General features: G+C 37.7%; 3 protein-coding genes across 4 annotated transcripts; 2 read left to right on the forward strand and 1 right to left on the reverse strand.

Annotated features, from left to right (window-relative positions):
- Window positions 1-965: 965 nt before the first annotated feature.
- LOC118437110 lies at window positions 966-4676 on the reverse strand. The gene is made up of 3 exons (XM_035855904.1): window positions 3635-4676; window positions 2877-3195; window positions 966-2367 (listed from the first exon to the last, which is right to left on the reverse strand). The coding sequence occupies exons 1-3, from the start codon at window positions 3691-3693 to the stop codon at window positions 2359-2361; spliced, it is 387 nt and encodes a 128-aa protein (XP_035711797.1). The 5' UTR covers window positions 3694-4676; the 3' UTR covers window positions 966-2358.
- A 1007-nt stretch (window positions 4677-5683) lies between these two features.
- Window positions 5684-6845, forward strand: LOC118437251. Its single transcript, XM_035856160.1, has 3 exons — window positions 5684-5948; window positions 6011-6113; window positions 6185-6845. The coding sequence occupies exons 1-3, from the start codon at window positions 5844-5846 to the stop codon at window positions 6373-6375; spliced, it is 399 nt and encodes a 132-aa protein (XP_035712053.1). The 5' UTR covers window positions 5684-5843; the 3' UTR covers window positions 6376-6845.
- Window positions 6846-8687: 1842 nt separating this feature from the next.
- LOC110855341 (vascular endothelial growth factor receptor 2) lies at window positions 8688-12950 on the forward strand. Of its 2 annotated transcripts, none has more exons than XM_022103771.2 (7): window positions 8688-9374; window positions 9555-10152; window positions 11342-11541; window positions 11688-11827; window positions 11897-11961; window positions 12230-12355; window positions 12600-12950. In XM_022103771.2, exons 1-7 carry the CDS (start codon window positions 9264-9266, stop codon window positions 12716-12718), a joined length of 1359 nt encoding a protein of 452 aa, XP_021959463.1. In that variant the 5' UTR covers window positions 8688-9263; the 3' UTR covers window positions 12719-12950. The 2 variants fall into 2 exon arrangements, 1 of the variants encoding a protein (XP_021959463.1); XR_002548441.2 differs by having other exon boundaries at window positions 8689-9374; window positions 11897-11939.
- Window positions 12951-17484: the final 4534 nt, after the last annotated feature.

Consider the following 17484-nt stretch of genomic DNA (forward strand, 5'->3'; position numbering starts at 1 on the left):
CAAAATCATCTTAAAAGTGGTAATTTAACAAAGGCAACGACGTTAAATAAAAATCAATCATTTCGTAGATTTTATTCATTTAGCTGACAATCAAATACATTTTTAAACTGTTAACCACACCCTCCAATAAAAGTGAACCAAATATACCTAAACAACAATCATTCAAATGCAAATTATCTACATTGTTTCAATCCATGCCTCGATTTCAGGTGATATATTTTTTTACACAAAGTATATTACTTAATTACTGAATGCCTTGGTGTTATTTATAAACACTTTCTATCAACTGAGAATGCAAATTACTAACTAGACTATAAAACATGCCTATCACCCATAATTCCATAAGTACAGGTTGTACTTAAACGAGTCCAGTAATACTCAAATTGTCAACAACTCAATGAAGTTATGTATGCGTTTGTGCTGATACTTACATACATAAATATGTAGGCTGAAAATAATTTTATTGTCGGTCTGTACAGTTGATAATGTGAAACAGTTATACCAAACTTGAAATGTTATGAAATTCTACAATTTCTACAATCGCAGTCAAACACAGGAGAAAATACTGAGGAGGGAAGCTTGCGAGGTTGATAATAACAGAACTTGATGCCCTTTGGATATGTGGTAGTGTCCCATGAGTGTACTAAAACCCTGAAGTGGTTTGACTCCATGGCCACATTTGCGCCCGCCACACCCACTCAAAAATGCCCAAAAAACGCTTTCACTCCAGTTTTCACTCACTCAAATCCACGCCAAAAATCCAATTTTACTCGGATTTTGAAATTTCTTTCAACAATATACTCCTAGATAGTTGCTTTCTTCCATCCAACTTCAAACTCAATTTTTTCGAAATTGTTAGTATTTTTAAAATTTAAAATTCTGAATGAGCATTGTTGTACACTGCAAATAAACTGGTGTCAATTCCGCGCGGTGTAGTCACATATAGACACCACGCGGTGTTAATACGGGCAATTAACACCGCGTGGTGTCTATATGTGACTACACCGCGCGGAATTGACACCAGTTTATTTGCAGTGTACATTTACGATATCTACATACGAAAATTCAATCCTAACGAAGCTTCGTAAATATACGCAAGGTTTAGGAATCTTTTTCGTTCGTAAACCAATTTCTTAACAATACAAAATCGTGATATTTCGAACACCATATTTACTTACTGATGATATAAGGCAAGGCAAAAATTACGACCAATTTTTACGAAATATTTCTTACGAAGGTTCTTTCACGTCAACCCTTTGTAACTGACGTAAATTTACGAATATTTTTTTACAAATCCCTAGCTACGAATGTCGTGAAACTTATGTACAAAATGGAGGTATTTATTAATTGATTTAATATTCAGAAACTTATCAGGATTGTACAGATTGATATCAGAATTGTACAATTCTTATTCTGTTATTACTCGGGTACAGTAGTCTTGCAAGAATTGACTCCTCCGTATTAAAATTGTTACCGCTTGGTAATAACATTACATTCACGGATAAAACAAATTTGCAGAGGGTATGGTAAAACTTTCATACTGAAGTACTTCGTAATACCATTTTGGTAGTGTCACACATACAACAACCGCTCGGTATTATTTGAATACTCTATTTCTAACTGTTCAAACAGACGAGATTATGGTAATCTTCAGAAATACAATCATCTTGAATTGTAGCACAACTTTCCCAGTTTTTATTTAAGTAATTCATTACTTTCAACTAGTTGCACCCGACCTTTGTAAACAAAGTACTAATTAACAAAAAATAATCCATTACATTTTTTCACTTGGGGGCCACCCGTATATTACGTCATCAAAAATTCTCAATTTTTGCCACCCACCTACCGAATGCATATATTAAAGGATAGGAAGACCTAAACCACCCACCCAGTAAAATTATACCGTAATATATGCACGATCCCTAGACGAGCAACAAATTAATTACTCTGTCCACGCAAAACTGCCAAATCACCAGTGATGTCACCCCGTCGAAGAAGTTTCCTCCCCCCAACGAAATTCGTAAGGATGAACACGACCTTATAAACCTCTTTCCCCACGCGGATCGAGTCCTGCCCTTCATATTTTTTACGAATAGTTCCGAGCACAAGTGGGACAGGCTGAGACATTTGATGAGGACGTGAATATCGAAGAAAAAGTCGACCCAAACGACCAGGAAAAATACTCTGATTGGAAGTGTCAACTGGTTAAAAGACGTGGACAAAATGTACATCGACATTATTTCAGCAGTCATAATTGACAAGAGGAGCAGTGACATTAAGGGTTTTCTCCAGAATGAGTTGATCACATTTTGAACAACTTGCGCGACTCGGTATGCCTTCATTTTTTGCGGGGACTTTTCAGCCTGCCTGAAATTAAGGAAGATATAAACTGTATATTAAAGTTTAAAAGATTACCGAATACAACGTAAAAAGGTAGCATTATGTATTATATGCTGAAACCATATCTAGCGAACACTTTATCGGTCTGTTTGTCTCTTGATGGGTCTGGCTGTCCGTGGGCCGTCTGTCTGTCTGTTCGTCCAGTCATATCTGTTAGCCTATCGGTCCGTCTGTTCTTCTGTCTTTCCATCGGTCCGACTCTTTATTTGTCGGTTCGACAGTCTGTCTTTCCATCTAGCTATTCCGCCTGTTCCTCGGTCTATCCGTCTGTCTGTCTGTCTGTCTGAAACCGGGGTAATCCGAGGGCGAGTCGAGATAATCAGGAACGGTTTCCGGTATGATACATGCAATCCTAGGATAGGACCCTATAACTTTTAGAGTCAATCGGACCATCCCCCTCGAGATAATGGGGTGTGGTTCTTGTTTCACCCTATAATTCTTTCGCTACGTTTCATTTATTATTTAAGACTTACTACCTTTCCACGAGGATCACCCAGAGACGCATCATCTCCGACGGATAGATAAGCACTCCTCCATGAAAGAAGACGCAAAATACTGTCATTAAATACCACGTGTAGCCTTCGAATAGCCCGAGCAATATCTTCTGAGTGAAACTTATTCCTCCCGGACGTTCCCATCCGGCCTGACAATCTTCGAGCAGAATGCTTCCAAGTGACGGAGGAGTGCATGGTCTCACCACGGCCAGACCGGAAACTGCTATCGTCACCGAGAAGTACGTCATCTTCACCAACTCGCAGAACCAAACGAGGTATTTTATCGTGTAGTTGGACGCACCTAAGAAAAATTAGCAATAATTTATGCATGCAATTCACGCGGTCCTGGGTAACATTAAAGATATCGTCGTTGAAGCTGCCAAAGTAGCTAAATCCATTTTGTGTTAAATGCCAAAGGAGCCTTCTCAATGTTAAGTTAGGTAGATTAGGCTCTCTTTGGTATTTAACACAAAATGGATTTAGCTCCTTTGGCAGCTTCAACGACGATATTCATTATTTCTTTATTTCCTAGTATCGTAAAATACTTATTCTACAACTTACAAATATTTCTTAGGAAAAGTAGCAAACTTTTGTAAACTTACTCAGATCCCTTTATTTTATAGAAGTTTATAAAAAATAGTTTTACAAAATAAACGGGTTTTACAAGTTACAAATTATTGCGTGAATTGACCTTATGTTAGATCATGAAATGAATTAATTTTCTGAGCTTCTCTTCTTACCCCAAACTTCTCTGCAAAATGTTTCCATTTCGAAAGCCGTCTTGACAAGAAACTTGCATTCTGTTTTCCTCCAAAGTGAGACAATCTGGCAGCCAAATATGATGACAAGCACGGCGAAAAAATATCCCATCATTAATTCCTTCCAAACTGGATTGCTACTAGAAAGTGGTCCTTTTCTAAGCCATGCCTTACAAAAGTGTAGCATAAACACGGCACAATTTAAGGCCATGGTCAAAACTGATGCTGCAAGGAGCCCCAGTTGTCGAGGGCCCTTAAGCAAAACGACTTCGGTCCCCTTTCCACTGAAAACGATGGGAAGGGCGCAGGACATCATGGACCAATAAGAAAGGAGACGTATTAAAGGACCATACGCCGTGGAGGGTGGGGGACGCCACACATTTTTCAAATACTGGGGAAAATTCATTTTCGAAATTTTTCGAATTTCACCAAATAAATGAAAATACATAGAAGAAAAACCGGAATTGTGCTCTTTTAAGCAAACCGAATGTATAATTTGTCGAAAACCTGAATGAAGCAGTCACTTCTGTGTGCGTCAGTCTGGTTAAGAATAACTACACTCTTAAAATTCACCGTTAATCGTCACCACGCGATGATAATGTTGCTCATATAATGGTGATAAGATAACACCAGGCAGAAACAATTTGTCACCATGCGGGCCAGGTTTGAGGTGAACAAAATTCCCCCTATTTCGTAAAGTCACTATGAATAATATATCACTTGTCATAGTCAACACTGCGATGTGACGATTACCATCAGATTTTTAAGAGTATAATAGACGTATTATAGGGACGTTGGAAGGTATCTAATTTTATCAATTGAAACCAATTATTGAGAATTGCGGTGAAAACAAGAATAACAAATTGATTTGACATTTTACCAGCTATTCCTCCAATATATAATTACAATTTATAATTGGAAAGGTGGCAATATTTAGAGCGTAATACTGCGTTTGGCGAGACAAGTAATTTTACCATATCTCTAAATATTTACAACTATGTATATACCGGTGGTTTCGCATCCGAATCCAGTTGGAGAATGAGTAGAGCACCTATAAGTTCAAATGCATAGTTCACGCTTTATAATACTGACAATGCGATGACGCCAGCATTCTCGCTCCGATTTTGACGAAACCACAAAAATTATATAGTATTAGATAAATAATTAAACACGTGTTAAATGATTTTTTTATAATGCTCAGTTTAAACGAAGTTATGACGGGGTCCGTCAGCGAGAATTTCAATTTTTGCGTGACATTTCTCTCGCGAGGGAGATAGATACAGATTCTCGCTTATGGATTGCATCAGAATTTCGCTTAAACTTAAAATGCATGGGCATGAAGTGGTTTTTTCCGATTTTGACAGGACTAATTTTTAATTGTTCACACAGGAAATAAGCGGAAGTCTTCAGTTATACCAGGATTTTGTTTTATATTGCTGGGGATGCTTTGATGTTGGTAAGGAATTTTTTTCATCTTGCAGAGAACTGTTTTTATGCTACTAAAGAAATTGTTTTTATGCTGTTAAGGAAATTTTTTGACGTTGCTAAAAAAATTATATGTTGCTAAGGAAATTTTTTAACGTTTCTAATGATCATAATCATAATTCGTATCACTTCCCTGGTTGGTTGACTCAGAATTTCGACAGCCAATCAGAATACAGGAATATCACGGAAAATTTGAAAGGACAGACTTTTCGAAATTATAAAATAGATTACTTTAATTGTATTCTGTACATATATCAACACATCACGCCACACCTCGCCTCACAATCTACATAAATGGAATGTTGGAACAAGTGCAAAAAACTGCGTCAGAGAAATCAAATTATCTCCACGAGATTATGCCAGCCACCCCGCACGTCATTCCTGACAATGTAAAATTTCGTAGCTCTATGTTGACTTACTTGCTCATACATACATATGTATCAGATACATATTTAGTATGCATGTATAGGATGTTGATCTATGATTCACAGATACAACTGCACATGGAACTGATTAATATGATGGCATTGTACGTACAAATCACAGTAGTGTGGAATGGCTAAAAAACTTTATTTCGCATTGCATCTTATCTGAAATTGATTGATAAGGTCCGAGTGACAATATTCGTTGAATTTTTACCAAATGCGCAGTTACGCCAGGTGTGTCACACAAAAAATTTCAGTTCCATAAATGATTTAGCAAAAAAATGAAGCGAGTTAAGGAAAGTTCGCAATCTCGGTATCAAGTCTGGAGCCCCTGTTTCGGCTTCTTCCTGCAGGGAGCTGTAAAATCTTTAGCTATAACGGACGTGGTAATGCTAAATTTCTTTGGAAAAATTGTAATTTTAGAATTAATTAACTGAAATAATTTAAGGGGATCCAAATTGGAATGCTTGTCTGCATTACGACCGGAGTTTTAGTCTCTCTTTCCGGAGGTTTAACTACTGGCGTGGATGATGGTCCATTCAAAAAATTTGGTAATTTTCTTAACCGTGGGTTTATGCATTTCATGTGGTATTAAATTTGAATTGGAAAACATATTTTCTAGTGAAATATTTTATCTACGGCTACTGTTACATTTATCACATCCTGAACATTCCATTCTCTAAATCGCTCTATTTCTGCGCGGCATACCTGGAATTTCTTACCCAACCACCCAGCAATGCTGGGAGAACACTTGGGACACTTGGGAGAACACTGGAAAAAATGCTTTGCATTTGGCCGGAAGAGAATAGATGACGCAGCAAAAATTGAATTAACAACTAAGATAAGTACTGTCCAAGGCATTATTTCCGGCTAATTGAAACGGTTGTAGCAAATCTTGCCAAGATCAAATTTCTTAGAATTTATCTCAAAATTTACTTTATAATGTTAACTGACTCTGAGTGAAAAATCTAAGAAAGGTGATTTTGGCAAGGACCGCTACAGGGGCTCAAAGTCAGGTCGGATTTTGACGTTTTGGGAAAACAAATAATTAAAAAATATATTTTATAAGTTTTCGTTGTCGTTAACAACTTATTTTCACTGAAGTTCTGTCCCTCTTCTTAGACTACTTTGAATAGCCCAAGCCAATGTAACTATGTATGTATGTCTGGCTGTCCTTAGGCAAATTGATAAGTAGGTCTTGTAAAACTTATCTGATGGATTTGTAATTTTGTTTGCACTAAATATACTGATATTTCGAATAAAGCATTCAGTTAGGAGATTAACAACATGGAACCCTCTAGTTTTGGAAAAAAGAAATAGAAGAATTTGATAATCAATATGTAAGAATTTAATTAAGTGATAGATTTTTGCAAGAATTTGCAAAGCCAATTAATTTATTTATGGATATTTTCCAGGGGTCTAGATGGGTGATCCGCATTGGGTTTTTGAAATTGGAAGGAAATAATATAGTGTTCAGTGTTTATTTAGCCCGGGTCAGGGTCAGAACCCGCTTCTTAATTTTTGTTAGATGACCCAACTAATCTAAGGAGGGGAACTGCCGTCACTCGTTCAAACCCTCCCCAAAAAATCCAGTTTTTCTCGGATTTAAAACAATCTTGCACAATTATACTTCCAGACAGTTGTTCTCTTATAACTTTTGGAAATTTTGATTTTTCATAAGGCATGTTTTTCCGTGGTCATGGAATTTTTGAGAATATGTTTTGATGTAGGATATTACAAAACTACTATCTGGGATTACAATGGTACACGAATTTTCAAACTTAGATCAGATTAGGATTTTTGGGGAGCGTTTCTGAAAAAAAAACAACTGGAAGGTTTCCTTCCAAATTATTATGTATTATTTCCCAAAATCAAAGCAACCTTTCAGAAAGTTTTCAAAAAAGAATTGGGACTGACATTAACATTGACAGAAATCGCACCAAGTACTATTCTACCAATTTCCAAACGCAGTGGAGATCACCTTGGGTCATCTGGTTTGAAAATCTTACAATTTATAAATTGTGTACTTGTTTGATCTACCCCACCAGGTCTATGCAAATTTAAGCCTTCTGTGTCCATTTTAGAAAATCAGTGGTGGTTATTTAATAAAATTAGTGTTGAACCTAACCTAAACCCCAGTTTTCGGTTAGGGGTCATAGGGGTTTTCACATTTTAAATATTGTCCGTGGTTATGACATTTTACTTTCACTTTAGTACACAAATGTCTTGAATTTTAGCCGTTTATGACCACTTCAAAAATACTAAACCAACGACCTCATCCTATTTTAATACTCCACCGATGAGCCAATCAAATTCACGTGTATAAAGTTCGAAATCAATTTTATAGTTTTTAATCTAAATTAAGTAATGACAGTCTACAGGGCCTCAAATGAGCCACGGGTCTCCCTAATAACAGACAGACATGAGCCATGTTCTAACTCACAATGGAGGCGCAAACCATGTTCAGCCCAGATTTTTTTTTTGGACAATTTTAGTTTAGAAGTGCAAGTCTTCAGAAATAACATTTGGCTCGGCACTTGCGCAGATGCGCAAAATTCAGTATGTTATGGGCGCCGAAATTTCGCAAAAACGCATGATTTTTAATGAAGGTCCAGCTCTCTCACCCTCATAAGAGGACATTGGTCCCGCGACCTTGCATCATTCGCAATTTTCATCCATAATGTCGAATATTTATATTTATACAATTTTGAAATTATTTCGCCCAATTCTGTACATAATTTTATTTAAAAAATTTCTCATACTAGAAATCACCCATACTCTCTGTTGACAAATATTTTTTACTTCTTGTTCAGAATACTGTTGGGTGTGAAGATACAGGCCTGATGGAGGAGGGGAACAAATTGCAGAATTTTTTTTTGCAAAAATATTATAAAATTCAGAAATTGGACAAAATTTCAAAATTTATAGTTGATAAAAATAAAACAATTAGGCATCATTGATGAAAAATGCTGATCATGAAGGGTCGCAGGGTCAATGCCCTCGTGTGGGAATAGAGAGCGGTCAGAGAGACGGAAAAAAGTTGAGCTCGCGCTGGACCTTGCATTAAAAATCATGCATTTTTGCGAACTTGCGGTGCCCATAACGGGCTGAATTTTGCGCATCTGCGCAAGTGCCGAACCAAATGTTGTTTCTAAAGACTTGCTCTTCCAAACTAACGTGGTAATAAAATAATCTGGCTAGTAGTGACTAGTGAGCTGAACATGGTTTGGGCCTCCATTGTCAGTTCCTAATTTTAAACATTGTGCAAAAAATTGCAAATCAATCGGTTATGTTTTACGGGACTGACAATTAATTTACGGATAGACGGACTTACATAGTTACATAAGCCCATACTCGGGAAATAAGTTCATTGAATTCTGAACCATATCAAAATAGTTGCCAATGACGTATGTTTTATCAATTTAAAAAACAAAATTGTCGAGCAAGACCGAAAAAAGCATGCCTGGGAGAGTACTTTCCTTTAAGCTTCATTCAGTTCATATTGGGAAAAAATTAATTGAGAGAACACAGCAAACTAAAGTTTAAAGTTTCGTTCTCCAATACTTTTCATGGCATAAAATAAAACGGGGGACACTTTTACTCTTTTTTACTCGACGTGTAAAATTAAACAGAGAATGGTTTTGCACTACACCGAAGCAAACCAATAATAACGTACATAACGTAGCGAAAATCTGTAACAAATGAGGTTTTCCCCGTTTTACAAAATTTCACTGAAGAGAACACTTCAAAAATTTGCTGGGAGAACACTTCGAAATTCTTGTAAGAAATTCCAGGCATGCTGCGCAGATAAGGTAAATTTCAAGATTTGTACTTACTAAATGCACTCTTCGACATTGTGCAACGAATATAACCAAAAAGAATTTATACATAAGGTTTTGGAGACAGATTTAGCAATAGTCGTAATGAATTACCACCAGTTAGTGACACAATTACCTTACCCAAATAAATTTGTAAACATTTTTTTTCCCTAGAGAGATCGAAAACGTCTCCAACACTGGTTCATAATCTCCCTCGTTATCTATGTCACCTACGTTGCGCAATATCTACTCTACACCATTTGGATAGTTTGGTCCCACGCCTATGGGGCCGCGGTTTTCGGGGGCTACTGCATTTACAAACTGTACGCGTTCTGGGTCCTTTTCTGCTACATTTCTGAAGTAAAGTATTACGGCGGGTTCAACTCTGCTCTGAGAGAACTTAGCGATGAGGAGATTGAAGGATTTTTTCACGGCCATCCCGCCATCTCTCGGGAAGGTGAAGACCCCGCTGTTACAAATAAGCCGTACAACTCCGATCTGGAAATCGCTTTCAACCGGATTAAAATAGATGAGCGGAGCCCTCTAGGAAATGGAGCTTTTGGGCGCGTTCTCAAAGCTGAACTTTTCTCGAAGCAGGGCGATCCTTTTACAGAAGCGAGAAGTATGATTGTTGCTGTAAAGACGCTAAACGAAAATGCGGACTTGATCTATTTCAAGGCAATGCTGCTGGAATTGAAAATTTTGAGCTATATTGGAAGGCATGAGAACGTGGTTAATTTAGTGGGAGCATGCACAGCTATGCTGAAAGAAAGTTAGTTTAGAGTTAAAAGTTTTGTTAAGTCTTTTACGTGTACAACTCAGGAGAGACCCTACACAAGTTAGAGGTGAGCCGGGCCTGGACTTTTCAAAGCCCGGCCCGCCCAAGCCCGGTTCAAAAGCTCATTTCAAAAGCCCGGGCCCGCCCAGGCCCGGAAAAATTAAGCCCAAGCCCGCCCAAGCCCGTTGGGCTTTTTATTAAAAAAGCCCGCCCAGGCCCAGGCCCACCGGGCTAAGCCAAGTGGGCTTTTTGTAAGGCTAGGTTTAAATGAATGATTATCAAAAATACCCATCATTCAAGATAGTTATTGAAGGGCACCCTAAAATTTATAAAATATAATTATTTAATAAGATGTACATAAATAAAAATTCAACTTCCTGAATTAAAACTGCAATTTTTAATTGATTACAGTACAATTGTCAAGCTGTGTAGTATCTGGGACTAATTTCAAGTTCCCTAAGTGTAAGATAGGTTGAACAGGTGCCAAGAAGTGATTGTTCTGATTTTAGCATGAACAATAAGGATGACATATACGTATGTAAGTGTATATAAATATACATAATGTAATGATAACAGAAAGGAACAAGTTAATCTGTTGTGTAAGAAGATAACTGGTGGGGTGAAAAAACATCAAGAACTTCATGAAGTTGTACCGGTGTGCTGCAATTTTGAATATAATCTCATCCACCCCCCAAAAATATGAGACTGGGTTGTTTTGATTCGGGCTTGGGCTTTTCCTAAAAAGCCCAAGCCCGGCTGGGCAAAAGCCCGCCCAGGCCCGGCCCAACTAAATTTGGTTCCTCAAAAGCCCAGGCCCGCCCAAGCCCGGTTGCTGACAGGCCCACCCGCCCAAAGCCCAATGGGCCTGGGCGGGCCCGAGCTAGCCCACTTAAAGCCCAGGCCCGGCTCACTTCTAACACAAGTTATGTTCAGATCTTGATGGCCTTTGCATATGTTGCAGTACCCCATTAGTCTACTAACACCCTGAAGTGGTTTGATTCCATGTCCCCATGTGTCCCCTCCACACCCCGTCAAAGGTGTAAAAAAATAAAAATATTTTTGTGGTGAACAAAATAAAATTAGTACCATTGAGATCTGAGATGTACATGTGAAAGACTTATGAGCATTATGAGAGTGTTGCAGTAAAATTACTTTCAATAAAATTGGTGTAATCTTATGGCAGGGAAGATCTACATCGTCGTGGAATTTTGCAAGCTTGGATGCATCACGAATTATTTGAAGGCGAACAGGGGAACTTTTATAGCTTGCTTTAATCCTGTCTTAAATGAAAATTCATCGGATTGTCAACCACCATGCTTGTCAGACTTGGTCAAGTGGTCACTGCAAACGGCGGCTGGAATGGAATACATATCTAATAAAAAGGTATTTTATATAGTGCTAAGGGGTGTTCATTTAATCCGGTAACCTTTTTAAAATGAAAAATGAAGGTTACCGGATTAACCGAACACCCTTTAAGTGTTTAGCTGACATGAAAGTCTAACGATGTTTAACGATGAAAATATTATTAGATTATTCATGGTGATTTGGCTGGAAGAAATGTCCTTTTGACTGGAGAGAAAGTCGCAAAAGTGGCAGATTTCGGACTTTCCAGGCAACTTTACCACTATTCGACATATATTAAACAAAACGACGAGCCCCTTCCTTGGAGGTGTTGACACTAAAAAATATTATTTTAGGTTTGCTTATTTTCTGGTATAACCATACTTTCATTTTCTAGGTGGTTAAGTCCAGAATCTCTTCGTGATCTCTACTTCTCTCCAGTAAGTGATGTCTGGAGCTTTGGTCAGTTTAAGAATGTATTTAGTGATGTGGGGAAGAGTAGCATGATTTGTGAGCTGGAGAAGAGAAGAGTGGCATAGATATGGAGAAGCGTGAATAGTCAAGTGGTTAAGGCGTTCGCCCGGAATGCGAAAGGTTCAGGGTTCGATTCCCTGGTCGGCTCTCCTCTATATTTTTGCACACTTTCCTGCGATCCGACTTACAAATCATGCCTACGGTGACAAAGTTACATATGTATTTGAATTATAATTATGCTACGATGTAATGACAGGTGTCACGATGTGGGAATATTTCACCCTTGGGGAAGTGCCATACTGTGGATATAACTATTCTACTGAATTCATAAAGAATTTGGACAGCTGCGCCTCTATAAACCACCCTATGCTAGTGATGAAATGTATGAAAAATAGGCAGGTTTTGGAGTAGTCATCTCTTACTCTGATTATGACAGTAGCCAAAAAAATGGCGGAGTAGGAAGGTGCTATCATTCAAAATTTTAGAATCTAGATAAAAATTTCTAGACTCTGCTTGTGATTTTATTGGAATCAGAATCAGCGTAAAAATTATTAACTCCAAACCTGTCTAATAATAAAATTAGAAGTTATGAGTTTTCATTATTTTCAATAAAATTATGTATTCAGACCCGAAGATTCGACCTTCCTTCACAGAGATTAGACTTGAACTAGAGAGAATCTTGAATGAGTATTATTCCCCTTCGGAAATGAGACCTTCATCACTTACAGGATATGTTTGTTTTTGATGAGTAATATTATACCTAACTCAGATAATCTGTGTAGTTTACTATCATATGCAAGTATGGATACCGTATGGTGCTACATATTTTAATACTGTATTTCAATGAGCGTAAATAACTTAAGGTACATGATGCCAAAAAATGAAACTTGCATAATTTAGCATAAATTTTTCAATTTTTATTTCGTTACTACATAATATTTATAAAATAAATATGCACATCTGTATGTTCAACTTAATTTTAAAAACGGTTCCAATACATACATTCTTAGTTCTTATTCATTAAACTAGTAACAAATTAATGACCCTATCAACACAAAACTGCCAAATCATCGGTGATGTCAACCTATCGAAGAAATTTCCTCCCCCCATCGAAATCCTTAAAGATGAACACGACCTTAAAAATCTCTGTCCCCATACCGTTCGAGTCCTACCCTTCGCATTTTTTACGAATCGTTCCGAGCACACGTGTGACAAACTGAGACATTTGACGAGGACGTGAACATCGAAGAAAAAGTCGACCCAAACGACGAGAAAGAATATGACGATTGGAATCGGCAGCTTGCTAAAAGACGTGGACAAAAGGAACATCGACATTATTTCCGCTATCATGACTAACAGGAGAAGGAGCGGCATTAATGGTTTTCTCCAGAACGAGTTCATCGCATTTTGAACAACTTGCGCTACCCGGTACGACTTCATTTTTTGAGGGTACTGTTCAGCTTGTCTGAAATTCACAAAGACAAAAAAGTAGTAATATTTTAATATGAGGAAAATGCACTCTTAAAAATAATGTTATTGAGTTTCCAAACGAAACTGTGCACAATAGATACGATCGAAATAAGTAACTTCAAATATTTGTGCATGTCACCATGGCAAAATACTTGTCTTCCAACCAGATGTGACGTGGTCATTTAAAAATACAGCACTGTTATGCAAATAAATCTTACCTATATAAATACATGAAAATAATAAACTGCGACAACGCAGGGTATACAAGTAGCGCAAGAATTCTGAGAATGCGATACAAAATAAAGAAAACAAAGATAAAAAAATAATGGAGATATCCTTATTCTATCCTGCTACTCTGAAGAATCATGCATCTTGCATGTTTTACTGTTTTATTAACCCTGAATACTTTAATCAATCTTACTTTTTTTTATATATCCTACATGCTAGATTCAAATTTTGTAAAAATCTCATTTTGCCCCGATCACACCCCCTGTGTGCCAGGGAGTGTGATCCGGTTGACCCCAAAATTTGGGGGAACCTCCCCCTGGGGTCGTATGTATGATGCCGCAAACCGATTTCGATTATCTCGATCCGTTCTGCTTGTACCGTGTTGACAGGCAGACGGACGGACAGACAGACTAACTAAGTCATCGCATAAAGTAGCTTGCGCTACTTAATAAAAATGTTGAATTTTTAAATAGCGACGTAGCATCTAATAGGTTTTTGATTTATTCTCTCTTGATGATGATGATGAAGTCTACCAGTAACTTACTTGAAGTAAGTACAGTTAAATCATTTGTGTGTGTCAAGTCTTTTGCATAAATCTCATCATATCTATTTTCGTCCATTCTGTTTTTAAATAGGCGTCACTATATTCAAATGAGATGCCCAAATAATTCCACAGTACATAAATACGCACCTTTCCACCAGTGTAACCCACAGCCGCATCATTTCCGCCGGATAGATAAGGACACCTGCGTGAAAGAAGACGCAAAATGTTGACGCCAAGTACCACGTGTACCCTTCGAAAAGCCCCAGCAATATCTTCTGGGTAAAACTGATTCCACCCGAACGTTCCCATCCAGCCTTACAATCCGCTAGCACAATGGCCCCAAGCGAAGGAGGAGTGCAGGGTCGTATCACGGTCATTCCACAAACTGCTATGGTCGGCAAGAAAAAGGTCATCTTTACTAACTCGCAAAACCAGACGAGGAATCTTATCGTGTAGTTTGAAGCCCCTGAAAGCGATTAAGCAATGTATTTATGTACGTATAAATATTTAAGGAAGAAAAATGTGCAAAATGTGTGCATAAACATATCTATTCAGCAAAAATTTCTTCATTTAAAACCCATTTATTTTTAGAATGAAAAAAAAATCATTCGTTTCGTATACTTTGTTCGAAATTGGAAAAATAATTTATCAATTGATAATTTTTGTATTCATTTCGTTCTACCTATCTCCAATTCGGCTTGTTAGACGGATTCCGTCATACTACCCACCGCAGCATAAAAAGTGAAGATGGTATAAAATTATTCGTCCATTCTCTATGAATATGACATGAATAAGTTCTTATTCAATTTCCATGCATTCAAAAAATTTTGACAACAAACTGCACAAATTGATTGAATGAATAATTTGTTCATTCTCTATGGTATAAATGAATATGAACAGGTGCGAAGGTATGTATGGTTATACATCTTGAAATTAATTACTTTTCTTAACTGCTTACCCATTACTTCCCTGCAATACTTTTCCATCTCGAAAGCTGTCTTCACAAGAAACTTGCATTCCGTTTTCCTCCAAAGGGTGACAATCTGACAGGAAAATGTGACCATAATAACGGAGAAGAAATACCCTATCATCACCTCTTTCCAAACTGGACTGCCAGAAAGTGATCCCATTCCAAGCGATTTTTTCAAAAAATGTAACATAAAAACTGCAGAGTTTAAGGCCATGGTAAAAACTGATAATGTTAGCAGCCCTAAGTGTCCTGGGCCCTTAAGGAAAACGACTTCGTTCCCGTTTCCACTGAAAACAATGGGATACGCGCACGACATCATGCACCAATCGGAAAGGTGATATATTAAGGGCCCATACGCCGTGGAGGGTGGGGGACGCCACAAATTTTTCAAATACTGGAGAAAATTACTCATTTTGAAAATTTTCTCAAATTCCCTAAGGAAATGAAAATACACGCCCAGCAACGACATAAGAAAAGCTGAAATAGTGCGCTTCTAAGCAAGTAGTGCTGAAATACTGTATAATTTCTCGAAAACCTGTACACTCTAGAAAATCCGGTGTTAATCGTTACGTGACTTCACTGCGCGGTAATAATGTTTCTCACTTTATTGTGATAAATATAACACCAGCCGGTAACAATTTGTCACCAAGCGGGCAATATTTATCACCATGCGGTGAAAAATATTATTATCATTTGGTGAAGTTGCATATGCTTACCGCACGGTGACGATTTTTAAGACCTGCTTTTTAAGAGTGCACGTACCAGTAATTTGTGTGCCTGGTTAAGAATAACTGCGTAAGAGTAGTCCACAGGACACTCGCGAGTATCTATGTAATTGTATCAATTTACACCATTTATTGAGAATTACGCTGAATCTAATAGTTACAAATAGATTTTACATTTTACGAGCTATACATACATACGTGGAAAATATAATTGCAGCTTATAATTGCTAGCGGCAATTTTATACACGTCGGATATTTAGAGCATATGCATTTAGGTAAAGCTGAATTTGGCAACTAAAGGAATTTTACAATATCTGCACATGTACATATCATCGTACTAATTCATAAAATATCGTGCGGCTCGTTTATCGAGCAAACGAATGGTGAAAACATTTCTTTTCTGTTCAAAATGAAATTAAATTTGTGCAGGATTCCAACAATTGCGCGATTGTGACTGACTGCAATCTTCATGGTGAATATACTATTCGTCGTCCATCGGCGATCAAAATTATAATACTAATCACCTCCCTACAAGTTGTCGGCTAATTTTTGATTGGAATTAATATAGTAGTTAGAACCTTCCCATATATAGTTTGATTTTCCTGGCATGCATTACCTACCATTTAGTTACGTAACGTTTTTAAAAATACTACAGAAACTTTTCTATTAAACAAACAAAGGATTGAAAGAATGAATGAAATTTTTGAAATTACCGGTGAGTTTGAATTTTTAAAATACATAAATTACAGTCTATTTAACCTTCATATGTATGTAATAGCCCACTTTATAGGGTATCGCATTCTAATAAATATATAAATACCCAGATACGCTGTCGTCAGTCCAGCCGTTACTGCGATAGCCAGTGCAGCGGCCACCGTTAAGTAGGCATAATAGATCAGGGACGTCCAGCAAAGCAGCGGAGTCCAGTGCTTCCTTGGAATTAGAGTTATCCACTGGCCTAAATTTGGTTCCATGAGGTACGACATGGCGGAACAGAAAAATGAGAAACTACCCGTTATTAAAGCTACGAAATGCAGGAACCACTCCAACATTTTGCCGCTCGGGTGTTCCACACATTTTTCTTTGGAGACCCAGCGTCCCTCCAGATATCTGGCATACTGTAAAGTCTGATTTAAGGTGTGCACAAATTCGGGTGTGTCCGCTAACAAAAGGTAGAAACAGATAAGCGCAATGATACAGGCCATTATCATCAAGTAGGTAATGTTGATTTGGTACACGTCCGAGTGCTCGAGTGGGACGAGAAAGTAGTGCGAAATTCGAATAAAAGCGACGACTTGGGTGGCAAAGATGAGAATGGGTGGCACCCGTGCGACTAGACGGGTGTATTTTGAGGTGTAGAAGAGATTTGTTCGGTGCGAGTAGCGGATGGGATTGGCGCCGAAGTGAGACGTTACTGCGAGGCAAAGGTCGACAAAGGTGATGACCTGTTTTGAAAACATTTTCGGGAATGCAAAATTTTTGAAATTGAATTTTGTAAAGTTATTTTGTTGTGTCACATATGTACGTCCTAACGTGAAAGGAGGGTGAAAGTCATGCCAGGTTGGAAAGAATCA

The sequence above is a fragment of the Folsomia candida genome, unplaced genomic scaffold, assembly GCF_002217175.1.
Source record: "Folsomia candida strain VU population unplaced genomic scaffold, ASM221717v1 Fcan01_Sc012, whole genome shotgun sequence".
Classification (NCBI taxonomy): Eukaryota; Metazoa; Arthropoda; class Collembola; order Entomobryomorpha; family Isotomidae; genus Folsomia; species Folsomia candida.